This window comes from Notolepis coatsorum (assembly GCF_963971535.1).
Source record: "Notolepis coatsorum genome assembly, chromosome: 1".
NCBI lineage: Eukaryota > Metazoa > Chordata > Actinopteri > Aulopiformes > Paralepididae > Notolepis > Notolepis coatsorum.
Window position 1 is genome coordinate 303381994 of NC_140165.1, and position 16823 is coordinate 303398816.

The 16823-nt window shown below is 42.8% G+C and overlaps 1 protein-coding gene across 1 annotated transcript in view; it reads left to right on the top strand.

Annotated features, from left to right (window-relative positions):
- The window catches only part of taok1a (TAO kinase 1a), a 38258-nt gene that overhangs the window by 11053 nt on the left and 10382 nt on the right, over nucleotides 1-16823 (top strand). The window contains exons 9-19 of the mRNA XM_084319221.1: nucleotides 2625-2718; nucleotides 2833-2914; nucleotides 4357-4524; nucleotides 4947-5150; nucleotides 6447-6581; nucleotides 7106-7342; nucleotides 7452-7580; nucleotides 8170-8373; nucleotides 9068-9307; nucleotides 14649-14861; nucleotides 16561-16743. Of these exons, the coding sequence (XP_084175347.1) occupies nucleotides 2625-2718; nucleotides 2833-2914; nucleotides 4357-4524; nucleotides 4947-5150; nucleotides 6447-6581; nucleotides 7106-7342; nucleotides 7452-7580; nucleotides 8170-8373; nucleotides 9068-9307; nucleotides 14649-14861; nucleotides 16561-16743 (1889 nt within the window). The remainder of the gene's footprint in view (nucleotides 1-2624; nucleotides 2719-2832; nucleotides 2915-4356; nucleotides 4525-4946; nucleotides 5151-6446; nucleotides 6582-7105; nucleotides 7343-7451; nucleotides 7581-8169; nucleotides 8374-9067; nucleotides 9308-14648; nucleotides 14862-16560; nucleotides 16744-16823) is intronic.

A 16823-nucleotide genomic window follows, 5' to 3' on the forward strand; every position in this document is an offset into this window, starting at 1 on the left:
TCCCACAAAATGAGACATTTGTTTTGAAAGAGTTTTGAGTTGTGACCGACCTTCCTTTCTGAAATGCAATCTGACGACGTTGAATGTTAACAACAGAAACGAGGAGACATTCCTCAAGTCTGCTTAGAGATTATTTTTCTTTTTCTATTCTTTTACTATTTTTTACTGTATGAAGCACAATCTCAGGAGGGTCATACAGAACCAAGCATTTCACTATAATGTACCGGTACATGTATCTTATATGTGACGAATAAAACAAAACTTGAACTTGAACTTGAGCAGAGCCAATATTATCTGTGGTCATTACCTAGAGGTAGCTAGTAGGGTTGCAGATTTGAAGACATTTCCTTACTCAACCATTGACGACGTTAACAATAAATTAATCACTATTCTTTTATAAAAGAAAAAAAAACAATAAAAAAAATACTAAATGTGTGTTTTTCTCAATCAAATCTTTATTTTCACATAAAGATATGGATATATTCTGACAACATATTCATGCAATGGATTAATTGACCATAAATATTTTTGTAGCAGTAGAACATTTCAATAAAAGACCAGTGAAAACAACCTCATACGCTGACTACTTGGCAAATAATCTCATCAACTCACCATTATGAGATGACATGGTTTGCGTTTGTTTCATCCTTGTGTGTCCACTGTCCAGTAATTGCTCTGCCACGGTCCATGCTAACGTTTTAACGCACCGTACCCGTTTAGTGTTCGGCACAGACGAGCGTACGTAGCTACGTCAGAATCAGAATCAGAAAGGTCTTTATTGCCAAGTAGTTTTCACATACCGGTACAAGGAATTTGATTTGGTTGTTTTTGGTGCAACATTAATGGACAGATAATAAGATAACAAGGTGGAATAAAATAAAATGGAATATAAACTAAGTTAAAATAGAAGCACAATAGAATAGAATAATAAAATAAAAATATGTCAAGGCTGTACAACTGTAAAATAAAAAGGTGGAATAAAATACAATGGGATATAAATAAAAATAGAAGCACAATAGAATAGAATTATAAAATAAGCATAGTCCGGGGCTGTACAACTGTAAAATAAAATACAATGGGATATAAACTAAATTGAAATAGAAGCACAATAGAATAGAATTATAAAATAAAAATAGGCCAGGGCTGTACAACTGTGCACGATGTGGTCAAGTATATACACTAATTGGAATAGAAAATTACAATACAGTGGGATGGAATATTTAGCAGGGCCAATGTGCAATTGGGCAGTTATGTGCAAACGTTAGTTATGTGCACAAGTTACATAGCCTTTACCTGGCTCAGCTCGTTCAGCCTCCTCTCTCACCCTCTCCTCCTCCCCGCAGGGCTGGGGCTCCTCGTCCATATTAGGGATGGGCGTGACTCGTAGCTATGAGAAATATCTTTTCACAAGTATGTGTAAGATTATAACTGTTTGTTGGTTTCCTTAAACATATATACGTGAATGGGCGGCTAAGTGGCACAGTGGGCAAGGCGCTCGCCACTAATGCAGGAGATGCTGGGTTCGAGCCCAGCTCTCGGCATTGCTACCAGCTTGGCTGGTCGTTCATACTAACGCAATTGGCAGCGTTAGGGGTGGGAAGCTGGTGGGTGGGGATCGGACGATTTGGACAGCGACTCCTACAGGTCGGTTGGTGCGCCTGCGCAGCAGAATCAGGAAGCAACGGGGGCGGCGTGTCCCTCCCACACAGACCCTTGCTGCTGAGAGATCGCACTGTGCAGGTGAAAAGATGCGACGGCTGCCTCCTCGTGTACCGGAGGGGACACGTGATGCAAGGCTTCGTCCACATTGCAGCTGGCCTGTGGGAGGCATGGCCTAACAGTGTTCGAGACAGGGGAGGGTAGAATTGGACAAATATGAAATTGGGATGGGAGAAAAATAGAAAAATGTGAGAAAAAGTAGATAATTAAAAATAATATATATATATACGTGAATGAACAAAATTAGGAAAAAAATACGTTTTTCCCCCCCCCCTTTTCGAGTAATACATGATCAATCGAGTATAGCATGCGATCAATCGATCTGGATTTTTCTTTAAAATGCCCATTCCTAGTCCATATACTCCGGCTCATATAAATGTGGGTCAGTGTCTGTAAAAAAATATATATTTAAAAAGGAATCTTCATTCATGGAATCCATGATGATGTTGAAGAAAAAGTTGCCGGCAATGTTTTCACACAACTAGCAACGTAAACAAATGCTGACAGCTGAGCTTCCGTGAGACGAACCTTTCTGTTGCACGGCGGCTGCTCGCATGATCACAATGCAGAGTACGGCTGCGTGAGGCTAGTCTTCTCTGTCTCCTAGAAAGAGTTAAATTGAGCTCTCTGGTAGAGGAGATGTCTCATTGCTGCCACGTAGTAAAATATCTCCCCACGTTGATACAATTCAAGATGACACTGATGTTACACGTTGTTCATAATTAATGTCTTTATTTGATAGAAACGTTAGATTGATCAAATTCCACGTGATCAACAAAATTCTTAATGAATATATATATATATTGTGCGTATATGTATTGGCATCTTTTATATCACCTGTAATTTGTGTTACTGTGTGTATATGTACTGGCACCTTTTATATGACCTGTCATTTGTGTTTGCAGCTGAGAGGAAGCCTCCACTGTTCAATATGAATGCGATGAGTGCCTTATACCACATAGCGCAGAATGAAAGCCCAATCCTGCTGTCAAGTGAATGGTGAGCAATATAGACTGATCTGGACGGAGGGGGTTGTGTTGTTTAATAAATAAACAAGGTTCCATAAATCTACTCCGCAGTACTTATCTTTCTACTTTTTGTAACCCACTCTAGGACGGATTATTTCCGCAACTTTGTAGATTCTTGCCTTCAAAAATTCCCCCAAGACAGACCCAACTCTGAGGAGCTGTTGAAGGTAGGAGTTACTTGGGATAACACTACAGGGGAACACGACCCAGATCAAGAATTACGACCAGTTATTTCCATGACCTGGGAAAGTTCAATCAATATTTGTGAACAAGAGCTACTCTCTCCCAAAGCCAGAAACCAGAGATGTACAACTCAAACTTGTGACGTCATCAAGTATAAAGTCTGGAGCCGCTCCGTTGCCAATGAATGAACCCACAGAAATACATTTCATCATTTATCCCGAGGGAAATTCGTTGAAGAGAAAGAAATAGTGGAGGTCTCTCTACCTTTCTTGGAGACGAACTGACGTGACCCCGACCTCAAACGTAGTGAAGACAGGAGAGTGATCACTGGTCACAATGTCATCAGTACAACCTGACACACACACACACACACACACACGCACACACTATTATTTCCCTTTTTATACCCAAATTAGTTTTATTCTATAGTAGTGGTATCCGCTCTGAAGCAGGAAATATACCTGTATATCAGGAACATTCCCCTGGGTGCTCTCAGTGTCACCTTTACCATCTGTATATGGAGCAGCTTCACACTTAATACCTGATGGCATCACAAATTAGAATTTTAGCACTCAAATCTGGGGGAGAGTTGTTTATGTAAGGGGTGTCGAACTGAATTACCAACGGGGCCGAAATGAAAAATACAGATGATTTCACGGGCCGGACACATAATAATAACTACAATTATTATTAAATAAATTATTATAAAAAGCATTTTCCTGAGGTCACTAGGTTAATTGGTCAATTTGTGCATACCAGCTCAATGTGTTGTTGCAAGTGGACTTCTGTTCATTCTCTGGTGCCTCAACGACACAGGCTATTTATTTAAAAGGTGGGTAAGGAGGCGTTTATGGATATTGGCTTATTATAAATGTCCTTTTTACAGATTTAAATTATTACACTGGCATTAGGATTCAATTAAGTATTCACCCACAAGAGTTTGTAAAATTAGGAATTCTATTCTAAACTGGTTCTGGACTATTGGAGACCGAGTAGAATTGACAAGCAGGCATGATATCACATGATAACTCACCTCGGCTTTCACTGACTAGGTATGATGAATTGGCAATAATTCACTTGATGAAGTAAAAGATTTCCATAAAGCTCCTGTGATGTCCGGTGGGTCATGTGAGGGGTCCACAATGCACCACTACCGTCCTGTCTTTGGCAACAGGAATATGTCAGTACCGCACCGGTAGCTAAGGTTAGCGCTGCCAAAATGTATTCCTAAGCAAATTCAACCTGGGGGTCCAGCTGAGAATGCCAGGTCCACGGACCTCCAGGTTGACGGATGTGTTTTTAGATCATAATAACATGTGAAATCTGAAAATGAGCGTAGTTCCCCTTTAATCCAAGAATAGATATCTAACCGAGGACATCAGAAATCTGGACTATGTGCTCAACGGTCTCCCCCCTCCCCCCTCAGCATGCGTTTGTACAGCGGCACCGGCCAGACTCGGTTCTGATGGACCTGATCTTGCGGACCAAGGATGCAGTGCGGGAGCTGGACAACCTGCAGTACCGCAAGATGAAGAAGATCCTGTTCCACGAGGCGCACAACGGACCCACTGCCGAGGCTGCGGACGAGGATGAGGTCACTGACACTCTTTCTCTTCTCTCTTTTCTCTCCTCTCTTTTCTCTCCTCTCTTTTCTCTCCTCTCTTTTCTCTCTCTCTCTTCTCCTCTCCTCTTTTCTCCTGTGATGAATATTGTGTTCAAGAAATGATTTATTTAATATCTGTCTCTCTCTCTGTTTATTTTTCTCTCATTCTCTTATTTTCTCCTGTTTTGAAGATTGTGTTCAAGAAATTATTTATTTAATATCTTATCTGTCTGTCTCTTTCTCTCTGTTTCTCTCGTCTGTCTTTCTGTCCCTTTCTCTCATTCTCTATCTGGTTCTCTTTTCTTTTCTCCTGTGTTGAAGATTGCGTAAAGAAATTATTTATTTGAAAAGTCACACTTCCACAGATGCTGACGAGTATTGGTTAACAATCCGTTGCTATGCGTTGTCCTCAGGAAGGGGAGCACGGCGTGGGCAGGACGGGCACGGTGAACAGTGTCGGGAGCAACCAGTCCATCCCCAGCATGTCCATCAGTGCCAGCTCCCAGAGCAGTTCTGTCAACAGTCTGACGGACGCCGGCGACGACAAGAGCGAGCTGGACGTCATGGAGGGAGACCACACCGTTATGTCCAACAGCTCCGTCATCAACCTCAAACCGGTGGGTGGTGTGTGCACGGAATCCAGCGACGTCACCGCTATGTGGAGTAGAATTAAAGGGGGTTCGTTACAAAAAGAAATGTCTCTCCATTATGGAGAGAAAGGTTGTTATTTGATTCATTACGCCATGTTTTAGAAATGCAAAAAAGGTGAGTTTTACCTCCCGTGTAATAAATATTGTCTGAAAAGTTGAGGTGAATATCTCATTCTGGAATGAGACTGTTTACTTGTTATATGTATAAAAGACGAGATTCGTGGGCGGCTACGTGGCGTAGTGGGCAAGGCGCTCGCCATGAAATCTGGAGACGCTGGGCTCGGCTATTCGAGCCCAGCGCTCCACATTTGCTTTCAGTTTAGCTGGTCGTCCATACTAATACACATTGGCCGTATTAGGGGGTGGGAAACTGATGGGTGGGGATCGGGCGTTGTGGACAGCGACTCCTACAGGTCGGTTGGTGCGCCTGCGCAGTAGAATCAGGAAGTGTCGGGGGCAGCGTGAGCCTCCCACGCGTTACTCCTCGCCACTGAGAGATCGAGCTGCGCAGGTGAAAAGATGCGACTGCTGTTACCTCAAGTACCGGAGGGGACTTGTGCTATGTATGACTTAGTCCACATTGCAGCTGGCTTGTGGGAGGCAAGAAACAGCGTTTGTGACAGGGGAGGGTTGAATTGGATGATACGAAATTGGGATGGGAGAAAATATAGAAAAATGGGAGAAAAGGTGGATAAAAAAAAAAAAAAAGACGATTCGTTATATCATTTTAACTATAGAGTCGTCCAATCGTAGCCTCTGATTCTTGTGCAGTATTTTGTTGATGAGGGTTTGTCGTATGATCCCAGGATAGGATGTCTCATTGCTGCCACGTAGTAAAATATCTCCTCACGTTGATACAGTTCAAGACGACACTGACGTTACACGTTCATAATCAATATCTTTATTTCATAGCAACGTTAGATTGAGCAAATTCCACCAAATTCTTAACGACCGTTAATGAAGCATTGATTAATCATTAACGTCCCTAATAGCTACATATGATGTTTCTGCATATACACTATTCTGCTTCTTATTTCAAAATATACAGTGATAACCTCCTTGTGTTCTCTGTAATATTTACTTGTACCTCCGTGCACGTAAACATTTGGTCTGAAAAGTTGTGACTCTCATTCTGGAATGAGACCGTTTACTTGTTATGAGATGAGATGAGATTCATTCTATCATTGTAACTCTTGAGTTGTCGTGGCCTCTGCCTCTCCTTCAGTATGTTGTTGACAAGGGTTTGTGTCGTTTGATCCGCAGGAGGAGGAGACGCCAATCTATCACGAAGAATCTGAACCTCACACGCGGCCCACGGAGCCCCAGTCCCCCCCGGCACACACCCCACGGCCCAAACGCAACCGAGAGCACTTTGCCACCATACGCACAGCATCTCTGGTAAGAGCCTGCACCTGCTGTCATGTGTTCGTTCAATAGTTTAACCTAAGGACCGCCAAGCTGAGACCGGGAGATTGATTCTACAATTTTGAATCAGTCCTCCAGTGATTGTCAACATCATTTTTTTTTTTTTTTTTTTTATGTTTCTTCTTGACTTGTTTCAAGAAAACTTGTCCAGCCCATGGGGACATTAATGTGCTTTACAAATACCATATATACCATACTCAGAAGTTGTATATTGTGGTCATAATATTGACCCCTATCTGTATTGTACAGGTTATCTTTTTGTATTTCTATTGATTTTAAGGGATTGAAAGGTACCTGAAAGCTTGGAAATACTGAATCCTTGCAATATGAACTTCCTAGTTTGTGGAAATTATTTATTGAGGATCAATTGAGTGCATGGTCTGATTCTATCGCTTTTAGAACTGGTATCTTATGTGAATTATGGGAACCGTCATCGCTGTTGCCAAGTGATACTCTAGTTAGTGATAATGACCCTTGTGTGTCTGTGTGTGCGCCAGGTCACACGTCAGATGAAGGAGCACGAGCAGGATTCTGAGCTGCGGGAGCAGATGTCTGGCTACAAGCGCATGCGGAGGCAGCACCAGAAGCAGCTGATGGCTCTGGAGAACAAGGTGAAGGCCGAGATGGACGAGCACAGACTCCGCCTGGACAAGGAGCTGGAGAACCAAAGGTACAGCTTTGCCCAGGAGATGGAGAAACTCATCAAGAAGCACCAGGCGTCCATGGAGAAAGATGTACGTTCTTATTCGTGTTAACCCCCCCCATTGGATCACAAAGCACAAGTTACTGCTGTACAGTTTCAACATGAATCCCTGCTCATCTACCCTGTTTGTCTTTCTGCAGGCAAAGACGTTTAGCAACGATGAGAAGAAGTTCCAGCAGCACATTCAGAGCCAGCAGAAGAAAGAGCTCAACAGCTTCTTAGAATCCCAGAAACGGGAGTACAAACTCCGCAAGGAACAACTCAAAGAGGTAGGGGGAACAACTCAAAAGTAGGGGGAACAACTCAAAAGTAGGGCATACAACTAAAAAGTAGGGCATACAACTGAAAAGAGGTAGGGGGAACAACTCAAAAGAGGTAGGGCGAACTACTCAGAAGAGGTAGGGGGGACAACTCAAAAGAGGTAGGGGGGACAACTCAGAAGAGGTAGGGGGAACAACTCAAAAGAGGTAGGGGGAACAACTCAAAAGAGGTAGGGGGAACAACTCAAAAGAGGTAGGGGGAACAACTTAAAAGAGGTAGGGGGACAGCTGAAAAGAGGTAGGGGGAACAACTCAAAAGAGGTAGGGGGGACAACTCAAAAGAGGTAGGGGGGACAACTCAAAAGAGGTAGGGGGGACAACTCAAAAGAGGTAGGGGGGAACAACTCAAAAGAGGTAGGGGGAACAACTCAAAAAACTTAGAGGGATCCACTTCCAGTGAAATACAGTGATCTGCAAAATTTGCATTCAATAGATAAATAAATACTTTATTTTAATAATTTTATGTGAGCAATGAAGTCACAACAAGAATGTTCAGGTTACCTATACTAACGACCTGCTCCTCCCTGCCGCTCCCCAGGAGTTGAATGAGAACCAGTCAACGCCTAAGAAGGAGAAGCAGGAGTGGCTGTCCAAGCAGAAGGAGAACTTCCAGCACTTCCAGGCGGAGGAGGAGGCCAACCTGCTGCGCAGACAGAGGCAGTACCTGGAGCTGGAGTGCCGCAGGTTCAAGAGGAGGATCCTCATCGCCCGCCACAACATCGAGCAGGACCTAGTGCGCGAGGTCAGCTCCTTCTCCTGGGTGCTCTCGTGCCAACACTCGGATATGATATGAGTTCCTTTGGCTGTAAAACCATAACATTTGTATTTGGTAAAAAAAGAAAATTACACCACAAATCAGGTTGCTGGCTCTCGATTCCGATTCAGTTTATTTTCCCGCGTGTTGAAACATGATGGAAAATGTCAGTTGTGGTTTTTAAGCCCCATGAAACGGCTCCCTGAATGCTATTAGATGACGCATATTTACGTGTTTCCTGTCAAAACAGGAAGCTAGGGTGGGACTTTAGAGTGACAAACTCTAAAATACCACCTACAAAACTATTTATTTTTGTTATCATTGTTGGGATACATACTGGCATATAGGCGATTACTACAAGATGGCCGAAGAGCAAAACCTCTAGCTGCATAACAAAAATTGGGAATGATTTTGGGAAAAACCTCCCATCTGCACTTTGCGAGGCACTAATACCTGGTCGGTATTGTTAACACATAATATAGTCCAAATACAGTGTATTGTATTGGGTATCATTAAAAAAAATTGCATTCTACAAGAAAACAACAAAAAAGGTGAATCTTTCAGATAGGAGGTTTTGCACTTCGGTGATAAAATAACTTCATCTATTTTGATTTCACGGGGCCTTTAAAATGTCAAATGTAATATGTGTATTATTGCAAACCCCATATTATTGTGTCTCCAGGAGCTGAACAAGCGGCAGACCCAGAAGGACCTGGAGCACGCCATGCTGCTGCGGCACCACGAGTCCATGCAGGAGCTGGAGTTCCGTCAGCTCAACACCATCCAGAGGATGAGGGCGGAGCTGATCCGCCTGCAGCACATGACGGAACTCACCAACCAGCAGGAGTACAACAAGAGGAGGGAGCGGGAGCTGCGGAGGAAGCACGTCATGGAGGTCCGCCAGCAGCCCAAGAGCCTCAGGGTGAGCACCACCCTCTCTCAACTCCTCAAGAACTACTCCCACAAACAATGGCGTAGTCGGAAAAAAGTTACGTTGGTGTTATTTGTTCGCCGGTCTCCCGCGGTGCAGAGGTGACATTATTTAAAAACAGTGACACAAGCGAAATAACACAAAATACTCGATACGTACAATTAGGGCTGTACCGAATAGTTCGAAGCTTCGAAGTTGCATTCATAATGTTGACATTCGAATTCTAAATCAACATTAGAATCTTTTTAAAATTTAAAAATTTTGGCTATTCATTCTGTTTAACACTATGATCGCCAGGAACGAGTTTTCACGTCATTCAGAGCCATGCTCATTCTGCCGAAGACGCCGTAACTCGTCTTTGATGTCAATATTTCAAAAATCTGTCATCGAAATCATATTTCCTTGCCGGAGCTCTGAGACACAGTGCTGATCTCCTCTCAACTCTCTAGCGGTTCAAGAGCGCCATCTGGTGGCCGATCGGCAGATCGCCAACCGGATATTAACCTTTGAACCAGTAGTACTCATCCAAATGTGGTCCGGCCACTCTATAGCTCCCGCGACTCCATCTTGAAACACTGGATAATAGATTGCTCGCCCTAACTCAATAAACAACGTTATTTGGACGTATATACTATTATACAACCTGGAAATGGATCGGGCATTTCTACATCCCATAATCGAAAACGGTCTACTCCACGCTGATCGTCCAACGGCGCGAGGAACATACGGTAAGATTCAGCGTTATTTTCTAACGTATTCCATATAAACTGCTATGATGAACATATGACCCACTCTGGATGAATCATCTAACGCTGCCCACGGAATTATAAACGATCCCCCGCCCATCCGGTCGTCATCAGATCATACGTAGATCATTCTAGAAGTACGTCCAGTTGAAATTTTTCATCTCGCGCCGATCGCTACCAAACTGTATTTCATCATCAATATAATGCATTTAGGGCTATAAATCACGTTCTGAAGAAAGCTGCAGAAAACGATACAAACATACTTATACTTTAGACCATATTTTAGTATGAATATGTGAATGAAAAAGTTTAACGTTGCTACACCCTGAACAATACATATAGGACATTGAATGGGCCATAATAATGGCAATGTAGCAATAGAATTTAAAAAGTTATAGCCCTGCAAAGAAGGGGAACTTCTCCATAGACAAATAGAGCTGGCGAGGGATGGTACATTTGGAATTTAACCCATGGCGATCAAAGTGTTAACACTATGCCGTCCGTCCACGTATATATACGTGTTTTGAAAAACGCGATGTGGACCAGAGCCACGAGTATATACGTGACGAGTTGTTATTGTTTTATTCCATATTTATAGCGCTTCTTAGGTACCCGATCCACTACCAGCATCTTTTCAGATATTAGATTTTCGAAACATGCAGTACCGGCCAAACCCGCTTAGGGGCGCCATCGCTCCACTGCAGTATCATTGTGAATTTTAAAAAGAATAAAAAGTACAATTCTGTGGGCGGATCATAGTTCCTTGATCCCAGCCGAACATCCTCCATCTTGGATCAGTTTGGCGAGCTTTTTTTTCAGCGTGGAATAATGGGATTTATGATTAGCCAATGTGCATATCGATCTACCAGAATCCGATGAGTGGTGAGGAAATGCTGCCGGCGATCACATGGCCTGACGATAGGATAATATTACCCAAAATTACAGCTGGATTGGACATTGTTTTATAACGTAACGTGATTGGTCAATGAAAATGCTATATTGAACGCACACTGTATTGCGGATCAATAATAGTAATCGGCGTTCCCCGCCGCCCCCATTTCATCCATAGATGCTCTGTAATAGTCCGGATGCTACGCAGTTTGTTTTATTTCATTCGTATATATACAGCAGAAATGGCGTTTGATATAACGGCGCCAACGTTTAGCCTATTATCTAGCTCCCGGGGAAAAAGCCTAGACGAAAAGTGTGTTATACCTTACCGGTATATTCACGACGCTATAAAATGACAATCAACAGATGGATTTTAATTTTCTTTAAGCCATTATGAAGGCACAGTTTATGCACTCAAGTGACAATGAGAATGGACAGATAGCAATACTATAAATGATATATAAAGCTCTACTATAAATGATATATAAAGCTCTTTGAAAGTACATCGGTTTGTTTACTTTCTGCTGTCCTCTGAGGCCTAAATCCGCGGGCCACGCCGGTCGTCAGTGTTAACCAATGGGGTTTTTCATCAATACATTCCCATTTTATACCGTGGTGAATATGAGTGTTATATCGGAATGATCTGGGATAATTCCTGCAAGGCAATTTATAAGGCGCTAAATCCATTGGCGTTTCATCCCTAAACACGACACAGTTAAAAATCCAAATGCATATGATCGGTATTATGTTTCATCATGAATGCATGAAGGGGGGGAAGTCGTTTCTGATGAATTGATTGCCAATAACGGCATTCGTTATTACCACAACATAGGCTGATCTGGGGGATGGCTATTAAATCCTTGCACGATCAAGCTGAAATTGACGTCAAATTGCTCTTACCTTTGGCCGGTTGAATTCCACAAATAATTTTCCAATTATTTGATCGCCATCTGGTAGATCATATGTCCATTGGCCCATGCCATAATTCCATGCGATCGAGTGAAGCCCTCGCTTCAGACTAACAAAAAAGTCCGCCCGGAGCGTAAACAGTGTGACACCAGGTCTGCAACAGGGGTTACTGCATTCTTGAGACAGCGCCGGTACTGCACCTTCGGACTCTCAATTTTATGCCTTTTCCAGCCAAAATACAGCTCTGACAGTGAATAGGATATTAATATAGGAAAAAAAAGAAAAACGACCCAAAAACGTAATATTACGTGGCTGGCACCCAACGGTTGTCGGGCAAACACGTAATATTACGTGGATGGCCCCGAATTAGTTAAAGAAAGTTGATTTATAAAGAATTTTTAAATAAAACATTAATTTAATCCGATTAATCACTTTATTCAAATTGAGGATTTAGTTTGAGGATTTCTTTTAATGATTATGTCATAAAATATGACGACAGACATTCGAAGCTTCAATAGAAGCTTTGAATGTAAAATAAATTACATTCGGTACAGCTCTACTTGCAATACAAAATGAGTTCCACAATAACTCACAATGATACACAGAACTAACAAAAACACTTACGGAGCTTCACCATGGTACCTACTTCGTCACTCAGCAGGTGAAGACTCCTCTGTTTGGCCAAAACGGCCCTCTTGTACCTGGTAGCCTCCCATCAGGCTTCACACAGGTGCTAGTGCTACACATCATTAATTAACAATTTCCTACACAGGTGCTACACATCAATTCATTAACCTACCAAGCCAATAGCAACACCAATAAAAACCACAACCATGATAATATAATAAATAATATAAATGTATGTATGATAAGATGAATGAATGTAGCACTCCCAGGTGTGTGCACCCTTGGTTGTGCTACTGACGGTAAAGGAAATTAATGATGGAGGGGGGGGGGGGGGGGGGGGGGGTTGACATTCTCAGTACAATAACAGAAGGGAATGGTGAATGTTTGGTGTGTGCACGCTGCTCACAGTCCGTGACGGCAGATCATAACTAGATACAGTATATACTATATCTATTTTAGTGCAATCCTTACAATCATTTTATAACATCAGAAAACATTTAAAACTAGGGCAGTTTTTATTCATTTGAAAACCTTAACGTGTTTAAAAAGATTTACGCAATTAATCACAATACCCTTTTTGACTCCAACCACCTCCCTGTAGCTTTGACATCCTGCCGGGTGGCTGGTGTGTTTACGTTTCTGGATCACTCTGACATGAGAACTGGGAGAATAATACATGAGCAGACACCCCGGAGGTCTTATCGTACAGTGTTTCCCAATGGCGTTTTGGATTAAACCAAGTGATGAACGGTCCTTCCCAGCCGAGCAACCGATATGAAGTACCGTTGCACTGGTCCAGTTATGCTGTGCTTGCTACTTCCACGAGGAGCCGTCTGCCAACAAATATATTGTTACATCAGGGAACAATAATTTAATGTTATTGAAGACCCCTGTGAACAAAGTACCTATGATTACTTTCCCTAACCTTTCCCCCCCCCCATGCATTTCTTTATGACCACAGCCCCTTGAGATGCATTTTGCTATGTATTATTATTCTTATTATATTTCTTTATAATAATAATAATAATAATAATAATAATAATAATAATAATAATAATAATAATAATAATAATAATGCAGGACTTAACTCAGAAGTCTTTATTCGGCATGCAACGAAATGCAGTGATGGGCGGCACAGGAACACATACGCATGCACTGTTTTTTTTAGGGTCGCCGATGCGCTTGAGCTCTGCGCTTGACCCATCCCGTTGTCCTTCCCCCCAAGCTGCCCGTCTTCGCCAGCGATCTGTTGTGCATGTTTTTCCATTGGGTTTCTCTTATCGGGGGGGGGGGGGCCCTTGCGAGCACGGGGAGAACATGCAAACTCCACACAGAAAGGCCTGGGAGATACCCCACCTGGGTACCTGGCAACGCGGAAACCTGGTCCCCAAGTGGGAATCGAACCCTGGACCTTCTTGCTGTGAGGCGACAGTGTTAACCACTACACCACCGTGCCGCTGATTAATGCAAGCAAACCATGCGACTGACACGTTCTATTCATCGATCGATTGATGGCCCTATTTAAAACGCATGGCCTATTCAGTTGTTACTACTAGAGAGTAGACCTGTCAATCAATATTGGAATGATAAATATTTATCCAATCCTGTGTTTTGAATTTTGGTGGTGGGGCTAATCTTTTGTTTATGGGTTGTACTTTTTTTTTGTATTCTGGTGATCAGCGCAATATGCATGTAGTTGGGTGAAGGTGCAACACGAGCATTAACGTACGCACACACACACACACCTCTGAGCTGTGTTTTCTCTAAAGTATACTTCAAAATGTTTTCTTTAAAAGTTTCAAAGAAATTGGTCCATAGTAACTTAGTAACACTATCACCGACATCCAAGTAGGGGGATCCCCCTTTGAATGGCCCTTCTAATGTCTCTCCTCCACGTTTTTTCCTATTGCTAGGTTTTTAAGTGAGTTTTTCCTTACCTTCGCTGGGGTATGTCTGGGAGTGTTGCATTTATTTATTTATTTAACATTTATTTTGGATTTCATGGTGGGTTTTTGTTCTTGATTTATTGTGATGTTTCTTCTTGGACTAATTTAAAGAAGACATTACCTTGTGATTTCGGGCTTTAACAAATACATTTGATTTGATTTGGTTGCCTTGTACTTTCTCAAACTACCCCTCCCTCTCTCCCACGTTGACAGTCCAAAGAGATGCAGATCAAGAAGCAGTTCCAGGACACCTGTAAGATCCAGACCCGGCAGTACAAGGCGCTGAGGAACCACCTCCTGGAGAGCACGCCAAAGTCTGAGCACAAGGCCGTCCTGAAGCGCCTCAAGCAGGAGCAGCATCGCAAGCTGGCCATCCTGGCCGAGCAGTACGACCACTCCATCAACGAGATGCTCTCCACTCAGGCGGTAAGTCACTGGCCATCCTGGCCGAGCAGTACGACCACTCCATCAACAAGATGCTCTCTACTCAGGCGGTAAGTCACGCCGTCTGAGACCTGCACTCTCTCGGAGGTATAGATGATGAACACAATGGAGCTGACCCGCATTAATATGTGCTGACCTCTTGACTGCTCTCTGCCCATCATCTTTTTATCATATCCTTGAGTTATCTTCCCTTTATCATGAGGGGTATAAGACATGTTGTTAGCAGCGCTACATAGATGGATAGATGTTTTTTTTAATATTTATTCGTCCCCGGGAGGATATTAATGGCAATGGTTGGAAGCGAAATGACTTGGGTTCATATTGTCATGGGAAAATCTTTTCAGGCCTCGAAATGTTATTCAAAAGGAAAATTATCCAAACGTTTTGAAAATGTCAACATCTTTAACACATTCCCTGCCACGCAATTTGAGCATCTTATACCACTCTCTGCCAGCACTGTAAGCCTATGGAGATGTTCACCTTCATTGCAGGGCTATAACTTTTTAAATTGTATTGCTAAATTGACATTACTATGGCCCATTCAACATCGATTATCTATCGTTCAGGATGTAGGAACGTTTTACTTTTTCATTCATAGATTCATACGAAAATACCGTCTAGAATATAAATATGTTTTTATCGTTTTCTGCAGTAATTCCTAGAACGTGAGATATAGGCATAAACGCATATATAGATTATCAAATGCCGTTTGTCGGCGATACACGCTATATTAAAAATGTCAACTGTACATGATCCTAAACGTTATGACTGATCATGCGCGGGTGAACGGGGGGGGGGGGGGGGGTCGTTTATAATTCCGTGATCGTCAGTAAATGCTTTATGTAGTATGGGTGATATATTGATCAGAGCGGTTTGCATGGATAATAATAAACAAACAGGCTGAAAGTAACGTCAGCGTCCTCTCACCGTTCGACGATGAGACTGGAGGAAAAAGATCCCACTTATTTGACGGCGATCTCCTAAATCCATTTCCGGTTTGTGTAATCATAATAAACGGCCAAATCGTATAGATTATTGCGTTATGGCAGCGATCGCTACACACGGACGTGTGTATACAGTCCCGCAACAACATGCGAGTGCCGGACGCATTTCCAAGACACACCGAGGTCGACTCGTCCATTTCCGGTTTGGCAACTCGCCGTGGCAGTATTGAAGCGTTGCAGAGTTGTGCATGCTCCCACTGCATCATACCAGGCTCCGTGAGGGAATTATGAATAACGTGGCGAAAAAATGAAATATGATCTCAATAACGTTGTGCGCCGTGGATTGGCAGAATTCGCATGAACTTGAAACACGTCGTAAGCCGTTTCCGGCGTGGGATGTGTTAATAACAACTTACTCAAACTTACTTTCAACCAGGCAAATCTTTAATAACAACTTAATTAAACTTACTTTCAACCAGGCAGTATTGATCGATTGATTTAAATGCTTTAGTGACTATTTATATAATTATGTATATAATTTCCTGAATTTCCCCAAGGGGATCAATAAAGGAATATCTTATCTTATATAAAAATACATTACATATATAAATACATAAATAATATATTCACCGCCTCACCAGGAGGCATCCTATCTATGGAAACACTAACTTGGTATCGGTCGCGGACGCTGCGCTGCATGTCACGGACTGACCTCTGACCCCTCTCTCTGTGCTCAGCTCCGTCTGGACGAGGCTCAGGAGGCCCAGTGCCAGGTGCTCAGGATGCAGCTGCAGCAGGAGCTGGAGCTGCTCAACGCCTACCAGAGCAAGATCAAGATGCAGACGGACGCCCAGCACGACCGCGAGAGGAAGGACCTGGAGCAGAGGGTGTCGCTCAGGAGGGCCCTGCTGGAACAGAAGGTTCTGTCCATTATGTACCTTTCAGGCATTTACATGATGAGCAGAGTTGAAAGGCTCACGATGTCTAACTACAATAATGT